Source organism: Stigmatopora nigra, unplaced genomic scaffold (assembly GCF_051989575.1).
Source record: "Stigmatopora nigra isolate UIUO_SnigA unplaced genomic scaffold, RoL_Snig_1.1 HiC_scaffold_29, whole genome shotgun sequence".
NCBI lineage: Eukaryota > Metazoa > Chordata > Actinopteri > Syngnathiformes > Syngnathidae > Stigmatopora > Stigmatopora nigra.
The window spans coordinates 1665157-1681360 of NW_027551608.1; the positions used below are offsets into that span (position 1 = coordinate 1665157).

At 44.7% G+C, this 16204-nt stretch overlaps 1 protein-coding gene across 7 annotated transcripts in view; it reads right to left on the minus strand.

Moving 5' to 3' along the window:
- Positions 1-6537: 6537 nt before the first annotated feature.
- setd5 (SET domain containing 5) overlaps positions 6538-16204 on the minus strand; it is a 108818-nt gene continuing 99151 nt past the window's right edge. For all 7 annotated transcript variants that reach the window (XM_077711765.1, XM_077711768.1, XM_077711766.1 and 4 more), the window contains 2 exons: positions 14917-15008; positions 6538-9003 (listed from right to left, as the gene is read on the minus strand). In XM_077711765.1, coding sequence (XP_077567891.1) covers positions 8464-9003; positions 14917-15008 — 632 coding nt within the window. In that variant the 3' untranslated portion in view covers positions 6538-8463. The remainder of the gene's footprint in view (positions 9004-14916; positions 15009-16204) is intronic.

A 16204-nucleotide genomic window follows, 5' to 3' on the forward strand; every position in this document is an offset into this window, starting at 1 on the left:
CTCCCCAAAAATGTGCCGTGGCTGAACCGCGAAGTAGCAAGGGATCACTGTACCACCGGATGCCAACGTTAGCACAGCACTTAACCCCCAGCTAACGCCTGTAAACAAACAGCAGCTTAAGCATCCCGATGGAGTCTTTATTGTCGCTGGTGACTTCAACAAAGTGTGTCTAAAGACTGTTCTGCCTAAGTTTATTCAGTGTGTGTCACACAAGAGGAGACAACATTCTAGACCATGTTTATTCTAATATCAAACATGCTAATAAAGCCACTTTCCTCCCTCACCTGGCTGGATCAGACCATCTCTGCCTGTCCCTCACTCCCGCATACACTCCACTCCGGAGGCTAACAAGGCCACAAATAAAGGTAATAAAAACTTGGCCCGAGGAGGCCCTTTGTCAGCTGCAGGACTGTTTTTCCCACACCAACTGGGAACTTTGCGCGACACCATAACCTCCAGGACTACACGGTCACTGTATTTTACTACTTCAAAAACTGCATGGACAACGTCACTGTTAATAAACGGATACAGGTTTTTCCTCACAGAAGACGTGGCAGGGAACACGACATATTACCAATTACAATGACAATGTCTTTTAACGCAGATGCCTCATGAGCTGAGGAACTGAACCGTTTCTTTGTCCGCTTTGAGACTGACAAATCAGACCCAATCTCATCACCCCCACCACCACCCTGCAGCAATACACTGAAGTTTCAGGAACATGAAGTGAGAATGGTAATGCAGTCTGTGAACACCAGGAAGGCTGCTGGCCCTGACAGAGTACCTAGGAAGGTGCTCAAAGCCTGTGTTGACCAGCTAGCTGGAGTTTTCACCAAAAAAAATGTTCCCAGCAACAATCCATCATTCCATCCTGCCTGAAATCTGCCATCATTATCCCTGTCCCCAAAAAGCCAACCATTGACAGCCTGAATGACTATAGGCCTGTTGCACTCACACCTGTGATCATGAAGTGCTTTGAAAAGTTGGTCGCCAAACAACCTCTCCCTTAGTTGACACTCACTAGTTTGCTAATAGAGCAAACAGGCCCGCCGATGACGCCATCACCGTAGCTCTACACACAGCATTGAGCCACCTGGAGCACCAAGGGAATTATGTGAGGATGCTTTTCATTGACTAGGGGGAGTTCATGGGGACACGCCATAGTGTGGGCACCTCAGGGACGTATTTGCAGCACAGGAATCCCGGCTAAGAGGAAATTCTGATTCTCCACCCACCCGTATACCCTCCCACGGCTCAGCTCATCGCACTGGGCTGCCACCACAGTTAAGTCATGATACCCAGGTGCCGAAACCAAGTTCATCGCCCATGCTGCCTCATGTCAAGCTCTAGCGGATCTGTTTCTCAATGGAGGAACTATGATTATTCTGAAGATGAGGACGACGGTGAGCAAATTGGTTTCTTTGCCGGAGTTTCTGACTCGGAGAGTGATTTTCTACACCAATTCCGACCCGATATCCTCCACAGAAGATGACCCCTACTTTTTTTCCAATTATTCCAACCCGGTTTACACCGTCCAGCATCTGCATGGTCGGCTACTCACCTACAATGAACCACGTGGTGGGCGGGGTGCGGTGCCATCCTCCCGGAGGAGACGGCGAGCACCGCGCCGTAGGGCGAAGCGGAAAGAGGGCCTGGACACTCGAGCCCCTGACCAAGTTCCTCTCTCGACCTCGCCCATCCAAACTCCTCGCTCGACTTCGCCCGTCCTAACTCCTCGCTCGACTTCGCCCATCCAGATTCCTCGCCCGGCCACACCGTTCTAAGCTTCCCAAATTCCCGTGCAGAAGCCGCGCAAGGAACTCCCGTTGCCACTGGCGCTGCCAGTTGCACCCGTGCCGAAGCCACGAACCAGGCCTCCGGTGCCGGCTGAGCTGCCTAGCCCCGTTCCGCCAAGCTCCTTTCTGCCAAGCTTTGTACCGCCAAACTATTCTGCCAAGCTCCAATCTGCCAAGCCCCGTTCCGCCAAGCTCCGTTCCGCCAAGCTCCGTTCCGCCAAGCTCCGTTCCGCCAAGCTCCGTTCCGCCAAGCTCCGTTCCGCCAAGCTCCGTTCCGCCAAGCTCCGTTCCGCCAAGCTCCGTTCCGCCAAGCTCCGTTCCGCCAAGCTCCGTTCCGCCAAGCAACGTTCCGCCAAGCTCCGTTCCGCCAAGCTCCGTTCCGCCAAGCTCCGTTCCGCCAAGCTCCGTTCCGCCAGGCTCCGTTCCGCCAGGCTCCGTTCCGCCAGGCTCCGTTCCGCCAAGCTCCGTTCCGCCAAGCTCCGTTCCGCCAAGCTCCGTTCCGCCAAGCTCCGTTCCGCCAAGCGCCGTTCCGCCAAGCGCCGTTCCGCCAAGCGACGTTCCGCCAAGCTCCGTTCCGCCAAGCTCCGTTCCGCCAAGCTCCGTTCCGCCAAGCTCCGTTCCGCCAAGCTCCGTTCCGCCAAGCTCCGTTCCGCCAAGCTCCGTTCCGCCAAGCTCCGTTCCGCCAAGCTCCGTTCCGCCAAGCTCCGTTCCGCCAAGCTCCGTTCCGCCAAGCTCCGTTCCGCCAAGCTCCGTTCCGCCAAGCTCCGTTCCGCCAAGCTCCGTTCCGCCAAGCTCCGTTCCGCCAAGCTCCGTTCCGCCAAGCTCCGTTCCGCCAAGCTCCGTTCCGCCAAGCTCCGTTCCGCCAAGCTCCGTTCCGCCAAGCTCCGTTCCGCCAGGCTCCGTTCCGCCAGGCTCCGTTCCGCCAGGCTCCGTTCCGCCAAGCAACGTTCCGCCAAGCTCCGTTCCGCCAAGCTCCGTTCCGCCAAGCTCCGTTCCGCCAAGCTCCGTTCCGCCAAGCTCCGTTCCGCCAAGCTCCGTTCCGCCGAGCTCCGTTCCGCCGAGCTCCGTTCCGCCGAGCTCCGTTCCGCCGAGCTCCGTTCCGCCGAGCTCCGTTCCGCCAAGCTCCGTTCCGCCAAGCTCCGTTCCGCCAAGCTCCGTTCCGCCAAGCGCCGTTCCGCCAAGCGCCGTTCCGCCAAGCTCCGTTCCGCCAAGCTCCGTTCCGCCAAGCTCCGTTCCGCCAAGCGCCGTTCCGCCAAGCGCCGTTCCGCCAAGCTCCGTTCCGCCAAGCTCCGTTCCGCCAAGCTCCGTTCCGCCAAGCTCCGTTCCGCCAAGCTCCGTTCCGCCAAGCTCCGTTCCGCCAAGCTCCGTTCCGCCAAGCTCCGTTCCGCCAAGCTCCGTTCCGCCAAGCTCCGTTCCGCCAAGCTCCATTCCGCCAAGCTCCGTTCCGCCAAGCTCCGTTCCGCCAAGCTCCGTTCCGCCAAGCTCCGTTCCGCCAAGCTCCGTTCCGCCAAGCTCCGTTCCGCCAAGCTCCGTTCCGCCAAGCTCCGTTCCGCCAAGCTCCGTTCCGCCAAGCTCCGTTCCGCCAAGCTCCGTTCCGCCAAGCTCCGTTCCGCCAAGCTCCGTTCCGCCAAGCTCCGTTCCGCCAAGCTCCGTTCCGCCAAGCTCCGTTCCGCCAAGCTCCGTTCCGCCAAGCTCCGTTCCGCCAAGCTCCGTTCCGCCAAGCTCCGTTCCGCCAAGCTCCGTTCCGCCAAGCTCCGTTCCGCCAAGCTCCGTTCCGCCAAGCTCCGTTCCGCCATGCTCCGTTCCGCCAAGCTCCGTTCCGCCAAGCTCCGTTCCGCCAAGCTCCTTTCCCCAAGCACCGTTTCGCCAAACTCCAGCTCACCTAGCCCCAGTTCGCCAAGCCCCAGTTCGCCAAGCCCCAGACTGCGAAGCTCCAGCCCGCCAAGCTCCACCCTGGCTTGTTACAGCCCGCCCAGCACCTGCCCACCCAAAAGCGGCGGCGAGAGCAACGCTCCGGCACCCTTGCATGAGGGGACTGGCGAGAGCGACACTCCGGCACCCCTGGATGAGGCAACCAGGATAAGGTGCCCGACGACCGTTCTAAGATTCTGGTGTCTCCTAAGGGCAGGGGGCTTGGCCAGCACTTAAAGGACCAGCGCGGACGCCAGCTGGACTGACCACTGCCTCTTTTCATTTTTGGCTGGCGTAGACGCCCGCCGGACAAACCACTTCCTTGTCTTTTCACGGGCCGTTCGAAGATTCTGGTGTCTCTTAAGGGGCAGGGGACTTGACCAGCACTTAACAGACCTGCGGGGATGCCCGCCGGACCGGCCACGATCATTCCTCGCCATCGGACGCCCGTCAAACCGGCCACGCCCACTCATCATCATCGGCCGGTACGGACGCCCGCTGGACCGAACACTGCCTCGTCTTGTTTCTGGCTGGCACAGACGCCCGCCGGACCAACCACTTTCTTGTCTTCTCACGGGCTGTTCTAAGATTCTGGTGTCTCTTAAGGGACAGGGGGCTTGACCAGCACTTAAAGGACCAGCAGGGATGCCCGCCGGGCCGGCCACGATTACTCCCCACCATGGGTCGGCGCGGACGCCCATCAGACTGGCCACGCCCACTCGTCGTCATTGACCAATGTGAACGCCCGCTGGACCGACCTCTCCCACGCCTCGTCATCAGCCGGTGTGGACGCCCGCTGGACCGACCACTGCTTCGTTTCTGGCTGGCACGGACGCCTGCCGGACCGACCTTTCCCTTGTCTTCTTACGTGCCGTTCTAAGATTCTGGTGTCTCTTAAGGGCAGGGGGCTTGGCCAGAACTTAAAGGGCCAGCGGAGACGCCTGTCAGACCAGCCACGCTCACTCCTCGTCACTGGCCGGTGTGGACCCATGCCGGAACGACCACTTCCGCCTCTCGTTTCTGGCCGGCACGGACGCCCGCTGGACCGGCCACTCCCACGCCTTGTCATCGGCCGGTGCGGACGCCCGCGGGACCGACCACTGCCTTGTTTCGTTTCTGGCAGGCGCGGACGCCCGCCGGACCGACCTCTCCCTCGTCCTCTCATGGGCCGTTCTAAGATTATGGTGTCTCTTAAGGGCAGGAGGCTTGGCCAGGGGGGACGCCCGCCGGACAGGCCAATATCCCTCCCCGCCATCGGTCGGTGCGGACGCCCGCCAGACAGGCCACGCCTCGTTACCAGTCGGTGTGGACGCCCGCTGGACCGGCCACTCCCAGGCCTCGTCATGGGCAGGCGCAGACGCCCGGCGGACCGATCACTGCCTCGTCTCGTTTCTGGCCGGCGCAGACGCCCGGCGGTCCGATCACTGCCTCGTCTTGTTTCTGGCCGGCACAGATGCCCGCCGGACCGGCCACGCCCACACCTCGTCACCAGTCGGCGCGGACGTCCGCTGGACCAGCCAATCCCACGCCTCGTCATCGGCAGGCACGGACGCCCGCCGGACCGGCCACGCCTCGTCACCAGTCAGTGTGAACGCCCGCTGGACCGGCCACTCGTAGGCCTAGTCATCTGCTGGCGCGGACGCACGCCGGACCGACCACTGCCTCTTCTCGTTTTTGGCTGGCGCGGACGTCCGCAGGAATGGCCATGCCCACGCCTCGAATTCGGCCGGCGCGGACGCCCCCCGGACGACGATAATGGCTCCCACCCGCCCTCTCTGCCTGCTTCTTGCTTCCCGTGGACATCTGGCATTGGGACGTCTAGGATCCGTCTCTTAGAGGGGAGGTGTTGCCAGGAGCGGCTCGTTCCCTCCTCCTAGCTTGACGTCATTTCATTGCAGCTGTGTTTAATTCGACGGAAGTGTTAGTCACTGTCGGATCGACTGCGCATTATGATGACGTAACTTCCCGCACGCCACGCCGAGACAGCCTACGGCGCCACATGGTATAATTTCTACATGCTTCGTTTCAGCTGCTTTTGGGATATTCAAGCCCTTGTTTTTGTACTTTGTTTGAGCTATTAAAACCAATCCACCATGAGAACAGACCATCTCGATCTATCCAGTGTCCCCGCGAATGGGTAACACTTCCCCCGGTCGGGCCACGCTACACGGCGCGACTATAACAGAATAAGATGATGAGGAGGGCCAGCTTTGTTCTGGACTGTCCTCTGGACTCTGTGGAGGAAGTGGGAAAGAGGAGGATGCTGGGCAGGATGACGTCCATCATGGACAACACCTCCTAGCATAGAGACGTGCATATATATTTCATGCAACAGGCTTATTTATTTACTTATTTATTACCTACTTATTTATGTCTAAAATGTATTTTCCTTTCTCACTTGCTACTGCAAAAGTGAACTTTCCCCGAATACGGGATGAATAAAGTTATCAAATCTAATGATTATTAGGCCATTAATAAGATGGTTACTTGCTTCAAATTACTTGATTTTGCGAGCAAGCACATGGCAAACTCAATCATACTTTTACATGTTTATTTGATGAAAGTTTCATTGAACCGAAAACAACAAATATCTGAAGCGGGAAAAAAAGCACTATACTTAACATTTTATCTCATATTATCAGCAATTTTAAGTTGGGAGCCTTTCAACTGGATGTTTTGTCTTTGTCAAACAGAAATAAGCCTTGACTTCCTGGTCCACCGCTTTGGATACAATGCGACACAATGTATCAAGATTTATTTTATTTTTATTTTTTTACACATATGAGCCCACATATGTTCAAAATGTACTCAGATAAACACAAGACAACGGTTAGGTTTCAAAATACATTATCATCATGATTATTTTATTATCAAAATGCATTACATTTGCATGAACATTTCCTTTCTTCAAACTTTGCAGAGGGGAACAATTGAAATAGTTACTAATATGTGTGTCTGTAAAAATAAAACAAAGATAAAAATCATTGTTACAAAACCACAAATTAAAAATAATGCAGCTTCTGATTTTTAGTGGACTCAAGAAAGACCCGCAGATTAACTTCCAACCACCTGGTAAAACTGGTCGCATGGACCCTAAAAGCAAATATCATGCAATAAATTCAGTGTGGTATATTTTTCCATAAAAGTCTATATAATATTTCTTTCTATACAACAAGTACTTATATTCATACATATTGTCCTATTAGGTCTTTTAAATGGCATCACATTAAGGTGCTGGTTCATTTTGGATCACAAGGTCTCTGTCAAAACATTCATCTAACCCGAGTACCCTTTTGTGTATTGGCGTATACTGAATTGGTGGCAGGTGAGATCCTGCTACTAGACCAGGCGCTCCAACTTGAGGTATACCACACAAATGAAGTAATTATCACTTGTATAACAAACTCAGTTTTTTTAGTGACTGAGATAGTGACACTTGCTGCAGTTGGACTGTTCATGAAACATGATTCTATAGTGGTTGCCAGGACAACCATTGATTCCAGAGTCCTTTTTTGGGAAATAGTATTAAAATACAGCATTTTACAGAAACGGAAGCAGCTCTCATATGAGAACATAGCAGCATTTTAAAAAAATAAATCTAATTTTAACAGTATTCCAAACACTATCACAAATACTCTCCCTTGGTTATCAGGATAGAACAAACGGTTTGGTCAGAAAAATAGCTACACGTACACATCCACTACCCTTTCTTTAATAATAATTTTTTTAAATATTTTTTGGACATACCTAAATATATTATATCAAGGTGTAGCTAAGAAACTGGGGAATGTGGGTTGGTATGTATAATGAAATCATTTCTGTAGCATCTATACCAGTGGTGGAACACCGGTCCTCGGGGGCTGCTGTGGGTGCAGGTTTTTGTTCCAACCAATCCAACACAAACTGTTTAAATGAGCTTTCTGCTGAAGCAAGAAGCACCTGACTGCAATCCACTGATTGCACTACTAAGATTCCAGATTGGAGGAAAGGTTTCCTCTTATAGGTTAGAACGAAAGCCTGTACATGGTGCGACCCTTTCTTAAATAGGTTGTCCATTCCTGATCTAGACAATCAAACACAACAGCTGCAAAGTGGATAATTCACTTGCATATTATTTTTGCATTCAACCAGTGAAGCAAAAGCAACTTGAAGAAAAGCAGACTTTACAAGATACGGCAGTATGAATGAAGTCATCTGTCAACATTGCCTGTTAATGAATCACTTTATTTTCTCTAGTTTCAATACCAACCTTTAAGTACTGTAGAAGCGAAGCAGCCTTTTCTAAAATCAGATTGTTTGGAGTAAGTAAATAAAACATTAAAATAATAAAAATTAACTGTTTAATGCTAGCTTGAATTATTTTATTGACTTGGATACAGACAGTGGCAATTTTGTTCTTATCAATGTTGTACAGACATTTATTTGCGCAAAGATCTGTGAAATTAGATATGTCCCACACAAGGACACTGAGGGCCTTTTCTAGTTAGATATGATTGAGTATTTTACAAATTTTAAATCTGTGATTGATTCCAAGATGATATCAAAAGTCTAGTTTTGTGTACAATGTCTATTTCTTCTGTTGTATCAGGCATGGGAGAAGTGTAGGTGACGAGAGGTTAGTCTGTAAAAAAAGTCTGTACATTTGTAAACCACTTTTATCTCCTCCCAGGTTCATACATTTCCCCCCACCAGAGTACCTGTGTCACATAAAATCCCAGTGCCTGGTGGATTAGCACAAGGTAGTACATACAAGGTTTTAAAAGCTTCCTGACTGAGTCCATACACCTGGGCCCTGTAGTGGAGATTGTTGTAGCTGACTGAGGCTGGTCCCTCGCTGTGGGTAGTTTGTTTGTCCAGAGACCGGGAGCAGTTTTGAGCTCATGGTGCCAGACTTTATATTTCGAGAAATCTGCTGTTGATTCCCTCTTGCTGGCGTGGAGCTTGTGTCTGTGTTCGTAAGCCGGGGAGCCCACGGCCCCATGACATGAGACCCTATCAAGTTACTCCTATTCAAATGCCCCACTTTTGGGTGGCTACTGTAAACAAAGGGTCCACCTTCATCATTGTTGCTACTCTGTATTTGTAATAAGTCTCCTGACGGTTTGGAGTCTGTTAAGGTTGCTGAAGAATGGGTAGGATAGGTGGATGGAGCGTGGTCTTGAGATGGGTCTGTATGGGAGGAGGTGTAGGGGTAGTAGGTCTTGTCTGATGTGTGGCTATAGCAACTTCGAAATGGTGATGTGGAAGGTTGCTGAAGCAATGAGGGACCGTTGGTCTCCAGGTATCCCTCTGATGACTTCAGAAAAAGACAAACATTTACTAGCAAGCAAAATCTCGGCTGTTTGAAGATACTACCGTATTTACTTGCATATAAGCCGCCCACGCGTATAAACCACACCCTTAAAATTGTCTTGATTTTTTATTTTATTTTACAATTTCTTGTGCCTACCCACCTGATTCCCAATTTTCACTTCCGTATTTATTGTTTCAATAGGGAGTACGAATGTGTTACTTTGAAGGGAAAATCTTTAAAAAAGAAAAAAAGCATCACGAGTGTTATTTCTGAGATACGGTATGAATCAAAAGCACATCATTTGGGTCAATATCATAAGTAAGATAATATGCATATCTTTGTAAATGCAAAATATCAAATTATTCATTTTGGAAAAAAGAAATGTCTATCTTGATGAGAACCCGATGCTTTCTAATTACAGAAATTATCTTTTTTTTTTACCAGAAGTTTAAGATGTTGTGAAGCCATATTGCTTCTAATGTCAAAATATCTGAAAACTTTCGATGGTTCATATTACTCCAATAGTTGTCACTTTCAAACAAGAAATAAAATCAAAGTTGAATTTTGTTATACTTCAAAATGAAGGCTACTCATGTCTGGCCATAGCGGTGTACGTAGTGTTCACCAAGTCTCTGGGTGCAATAATTACATACACATTATGCAGGTATCAATGTTTATATTTTAACAATCAACCGCAAGTCCTTTGATCAGCCTTAACTATAGGGATGTACTGACATGGTAAACGCTACGATCAGAGCACCTTTTACTAAGGCAGTGCTTCTCAATTATTTTCTGTTAGGCCCCCCTAGCAAGAAGAAAACTATTCGCCCCCCCCCCCCACTTCCCACCGTGACTCTAAATAAAATCATTTAATAAAATTGTTATAAGTACAACATTTTATCCTTATTAACATTAAAGAAAAGAGAAAAAAGAAAGAAATATAGTCAAACTTACAAAGAATAACTTTATTAAATCTTGTTTTAAGTCTGCAACAGAAAAGATTTTAAGTGCATCAATGCCTGAAATAAAAAATAAATGAGGGCGCCACTGCCAGCTACTGTAGTGGATGCGCAATTACACTTTATACTAGTGCGGCCAAATAAAATCCTGTTCCCCAGGGTTACACGCGCCCCCCCCAGGTATCGCACCACGCCCCCGCAGGGGGGCGCGCCCCACTATTTGAGAAGCACTGAACTAAGGTAAAATGGCTGCGCCCTGAGCAAGCAAAGCTGGCACAAGTTAAGTGTAATCGCGTCTGGCCAGTCTGAGCACGTTTACTACAGTAAAATGGCGACACCCTGAGAGCGAGTAGTGACTGGAACAAGTGAGTTTTTTAGGGTTAGGGTTTCCACGTTTTATGGAAGATATGTACGTTTGTTTGTAAAATTTTATTCATAGACGTCAAAATTAATTTAGTTTAGCATTTTATCCCTTTATCTTTCCTCAATTTTGAAATAAATGACCGGCAGCATTCGCTTGTGTCATGAAGTCAATGTGCCATGACGGCGTAAACTTGCAGTGTCGTGCATGTCGTGTTTTTCTGCGCATATAAACCGTACCTTTCATTCAGTCGTCATTTGACCAAAAAAGCGGATTATGTGAGTAAATACGGCAATAGGGTACTAACTAAGACAATCACCAGACTGATAAAATATACCAAATCAAGTAATTGAAAGTCATGATTCTGAAAATGCTTTCAGACATAACATACCAAAACATTACTGTGTGACATGATCTGTAATCCAGTGCTGGAATTTACCCATGTAGACCACTTTCAGCCATGCAGTGACCTCTTATTAACTGAAAACCAGACATGACATCAAAGCTTTTTTTTGGACGAGGGTTCCAATGAAGAGATTAAATTTGATTTAAGGCTGTGGAATCTACAAACTAAATTCTGCCAAACTGAGACACTATACAAATTGTGAATAAAATAAATGAAGTGGAAGTGTCAAACTTCAATAAAAAACAGAGAGCAGTAGAAAAAAGAAAATATGAGACGTAGGGCAATTAAGATCTGGCAATGGTAAAACGGGACTAATGAGAACCTGTATGCCAGGTTGAACACCAAAGAGGGAAAGAAGAAAGAACAATCTGCAGAATGGCTGACAGAGGGACAGAGATAGAAAGGACATCCAACAGCAGAGATAGTAAGGTGTTGTTAGGAACATATACGCATAATATACCTTTATACTATAATAAAAAAAAATCGTTCCAGAGGGTTTTTTTATACTAAGTAGAGCTAAATTTTAGAAGTTGGATGTTAGACCTCTTTGACAGCCACAAATCTTGCTTGTTTGTAATTGACATAATACATATTTTCCACTCTAATTTGGAAATAAATTCTTCAAAGGCCAAACAATGTAATTTTCTCTTTTTTCCCCCACATTCTGTCTCTCATGGTTGAGGTTAACCCATGTTGACAAATACAAGCCTCTCTAATCTTTTCAAGTAGGAGAACTTGCACAATTGGTGGTTGACTACATACTTATTTGCCCCACTATAGTTAAAGCAAAAAAAGTGTGAGCACACCTGCCCTAGATCAAAGGCTTAAGGAACCTAATGTTTGAGGCACATATGTCATTTGGCCTTGGTGGAGGAGCCAGTCCCGTATAACTAAATGTTTAACTTGTGGCATCTATATTGATTTTAATGTAAAAATATCTCAATTCTTTCGATGGTTCATATTACTCCAGTTGTCACTTTTGAAAAAGAAATAAAACGAAAAAAAATCAAAGTGGAATTTTGTTTTATTTCAAAATCAAGGCTACTCGCGTCTGGCCAGTCAGAGCACGTTTAACTTGGTGTAGACGGCAGCGACCTAGGTAAAATGGCTGTGCCCCGAGCAAGCAGTGACGTTTTTTCACTTTTAATGCAGGACATGTACGTTTTTTTTCTTAAATTACATTCATATAGGTCGAAACAAGTTTTGTTAAGCGTTTTTTCTTTTCACGATTTTGAAATAAATGACCGTATCGGCTGCATCCGCTTGCGTCATGACATCACGCCTTTGCGTCGTTACGTCACGGCACCATTGCGTAATGACGTCATCGTGCCACGGCGGCGTCAATTAGTAGTTTTGTCACGTTTTTTGCACGTTTTTACTCTAAATTCAATCATTTTTTTTGTCCAACAAAAGCGGCTTATATGCAAGTAAATATTATACATTTGACAGTTGAATTATACTAGATATTTCATTTTGAGTGAACATGAAGAGGGATGATTGATAGATTGGCAAGCCTGGCAAACACACGATGAACTTTGACCACCAGTGGATGTCATGCCTAGTTGCGAAAACTCTTCTTTTTGATAACTTTTGATCAGCATACCTTGGGAATAGACTCACTAAATTTAAGGTGAAGATGTAAAAGTCACTTGGATGAGTTCGTTCAGATGTGCAGACTGGAAACAGATGAAAATCGCCCATTTTAGCAAATTCAATATGGCCCGACCTGTTTGGTTTGGCACATGGGTACAAGAGACGTGCATTTTCCCACCAATTTTATACGTCTACGTTGAAAATATAATAAAGGACAGGCCATTATTCAACACTGGAGGAGGCAAGTTTTATGTTGATTTGTACGTAACGCACATCAAGTGTTCATTGGGCTACCGGGAACATGTCTGCCACATTTCATGGCCGCATGTATTTCTACTTATGTGGAGTATTGGCCCACCAAATTTCATAGCTGTAGCTTAAAGTACAAAGAGGGGCCCATTTTCTTAGATTTCCAGGGGGCACTGATGAGCCGATTGTGTCCCCCCCCCCCAAATAATATATATATTTTTTTGCGAGGCCCTACGAACCTGCAAAAAGTCATCGACATTTGAGTATGTTAAGACCTCCAAATTAGCGTGTTTTAATTGTTATAAATAGTAATAAAAATAGTACTGCAAGTAGTACTGAATAGCCCCAAGCCCTCCCCTCGCGAGTCCGACAATTTTCTTACCTTAAGGTTTAATCATTTCATTTCTGTGTTCCGAAAATGGAGGGTGAAAAATCGCATAGTAGGATCACTGCCATTATTAATACCGGTTACTCGCATATAAGCCGCACTCTTAAAATTACTTTAACTTTGCCTTTTACAATTTCTCGTGCACAAGCCGCCCCTTGATTCACAATTTTCACCTCCTTATTTATAGTTTAAATAGGTAGTAAAAATGAGTTACTTTGAAAGGAAAAGCTTAAGAAAAACCATCAAACGTGGTTCTGGGAGGAATCAAAAGCATATTATTAGGGTCAATATACAGACATCAACATACAGACACACACACACAGGGCAATAATATATCTATATCTATCTCTCTCTCTAGAAACTAGACATTGTGGGACAATGATAAACTGCCTCTCATGTCATGGCCACCTGGCTTTCTCGCACGAGCAAATTATTTGCTCGAAATTTTCCTCGCATCTCGTAGGTAGAGCCGCTCGTATGTAGAGGTACCAGTGTGTATAAAAAATAAATATCTCTCACTCTCACTCTCTCTCTCTCTCTCTCTCTCTCTCTCTCTCTCTCTCTCTCTCTCTCTCTCTCTCTCTCTCTCTCTCTCTCTCTCTCTCTCTCTCTCTCTCTCTCTCTCTCTCTCTCTCTCTCTCTCTCTCTCTCTCTCTCTCTCTCTCTCTCTCTCTCTCTCTCTCTCTCTCTCTCTCTCTCTCTCTCTCTCTCTCTCTCTCTCTCTCTCTCTCTCCTCCCTCCCTCCCTCCCTCCCTCCCTCCCGACCTCCCTACCTACCTACCTACCTACCTACATACATACATACATACATACATACATACATACATACATACATACATATATATATACATATATACATATATATATACATATATACATATATACATATATATATATATATATATATATATATATATATATATATATATATATATATATATATATATATATATATATATATATATATATATATATATATATATATATATATATATATATATATATATATATATATATATATATATATATATATATATATATATATATATATATATATATATATATATATATATATATATATATATATATATATATATATATATATATATATATATATATATATATATATATATATATATATATATATATATATATATATATATATATATATATATATATATATATATCATAAGAAAGGTAATATGCCTGTCCTTTTAAATAAAAAAAAAAAAAATATTCAGTTTGAAAATTGAAATAGGTCTATCTTGATTAGAACCCGATGCCTTTTAATGACATAAATTACAATTTCTTAGTTTAAGATGTCGCGGTTGGTTCATATTACTGCAATAGTTGTCATTTTCGAAAAGGAAATAAAAAGAAAAAAACTGAGCAGAATGTTGTTTTATTTCATAATAACATAATCATGTCCTTTCTGTGTTCTGAAAGGGAGGGTCTTGTACGCATGTAGACAAATTCAAAGAGAAAGTAACATAAGCACAACCAGGAAATATGCCCATAGCGGAATACGTAGTGTTCACCAAGTCTCTGCTGCTATAATAGCATAACATTATGCAGGTATCAAGGTTTATATTTGAACGATCGACCGCAAGACCCCTCAATCAGCCTTAACTATTGCGATGTGCTGACATAGAAAGCTACGGTGAGAGCATGTTTAACTATGGTAAGATGGCGGCGCCCTTTGAGTAGTGACTGGCACAAGGGAGTCTTTTCACATTTTGTCAAAATCATGCAGTTCTACTTTGAAGTGGATTTTTACCTGCTACTCTCATCCATAAGACAGTTTTCCAAATTTGTGACTAGATCGCAAAGTACATTTATGCAAACTGGCCTACCAAAATGAGCAGGCACATTGAATTCACACCGGCCTGGATTTCAGTACATGTCTGAAAGGGCCCTAAGAGAGCGGTGAGTATTTTTAAATGTACATTATTTTACATACCTGATGTGAATACATTAATGGACTGCATCTGTGTGGTGGGCTCTTCATTTGTGAAGGAATGTTCATTGACTGCATGTCATGTTGATCTGCATCTGAAAGGATCAGAAGAAAAAAACTCATTAAATATCTGAATTAAACATTTTTATTATAGATATCGTACCTCTACTTGAACTACCAAATGAATTGGTTCCATAACTTTTTTTGTCACTTGAAAATGTTGTAAGTAAAGCAGTGTTTTAGATGTTCTCTAGTTTGTTCCAGTCCTCATAAAACTACCAACTAAACCCTTTAAAGTTGGTCAAAGCGTCAATTAACAACAAACAAACAAACATATATATATATAGATATATCTCTCTCTCTCTCCCTCCTATATATATATATATATATATATATATATATATATATATATATATATATATATATATATATATATATATATATATATATATATATATATATATATATATATATATATATATATATATATATATATATATATATATATATATATATATATATATATATATATATATATATATATATATATATATATATATATATATATATATATATATATATATATATATATATATATATATATATATATATATATATATATATATATATATATATATATATATATATATATATATATATATATATATATATATATATATATATATATATATATATATATATATATATATATATATATATATATATATATATATATATATATACACACATATATATATATACATATATAGAAGTGGATTTAACCCCATTTTTTTGCATTGGTTATTTTTTACGTGTCGCAGCTGTAGCTGATGTCCAGGTTTTATAGCCATAAAATAGCTTTCGAGGGTTGGATTAATTCGTTGAAGGACCTACAAGAAAATGCACGGACCGCCACTGAAATAGGGTGAACAACATCCATTACAATGACCAAAAAAAATGGATTTGCAGCAATGAAGGAACAGTTGGCAGCCACCAGTCTCATGGCTTTCTAGGACTGCAAAGTGGTTGATATGCTTCTGACGATGGATGTGCTCTTGGTAGTGCAGGGAGCGTGTGCAATGTTTGGAAATGTTGCACTCAACTACACGTCACCCAATGGGTCCCCAACCAGAGCCGTTGAAGCCCCGCAGACCCTGAACCGGAAACGAAGAGGCACTCTGCAGTGGAACTGTCCCCCTGGGCAGACTGGTGGGATAAGACCAAGTGTAAAAAATTGGCCTTTGCCGAGGTGAAATCAATGGCTATTTTGGCTAATACTTTGAGAATTTGT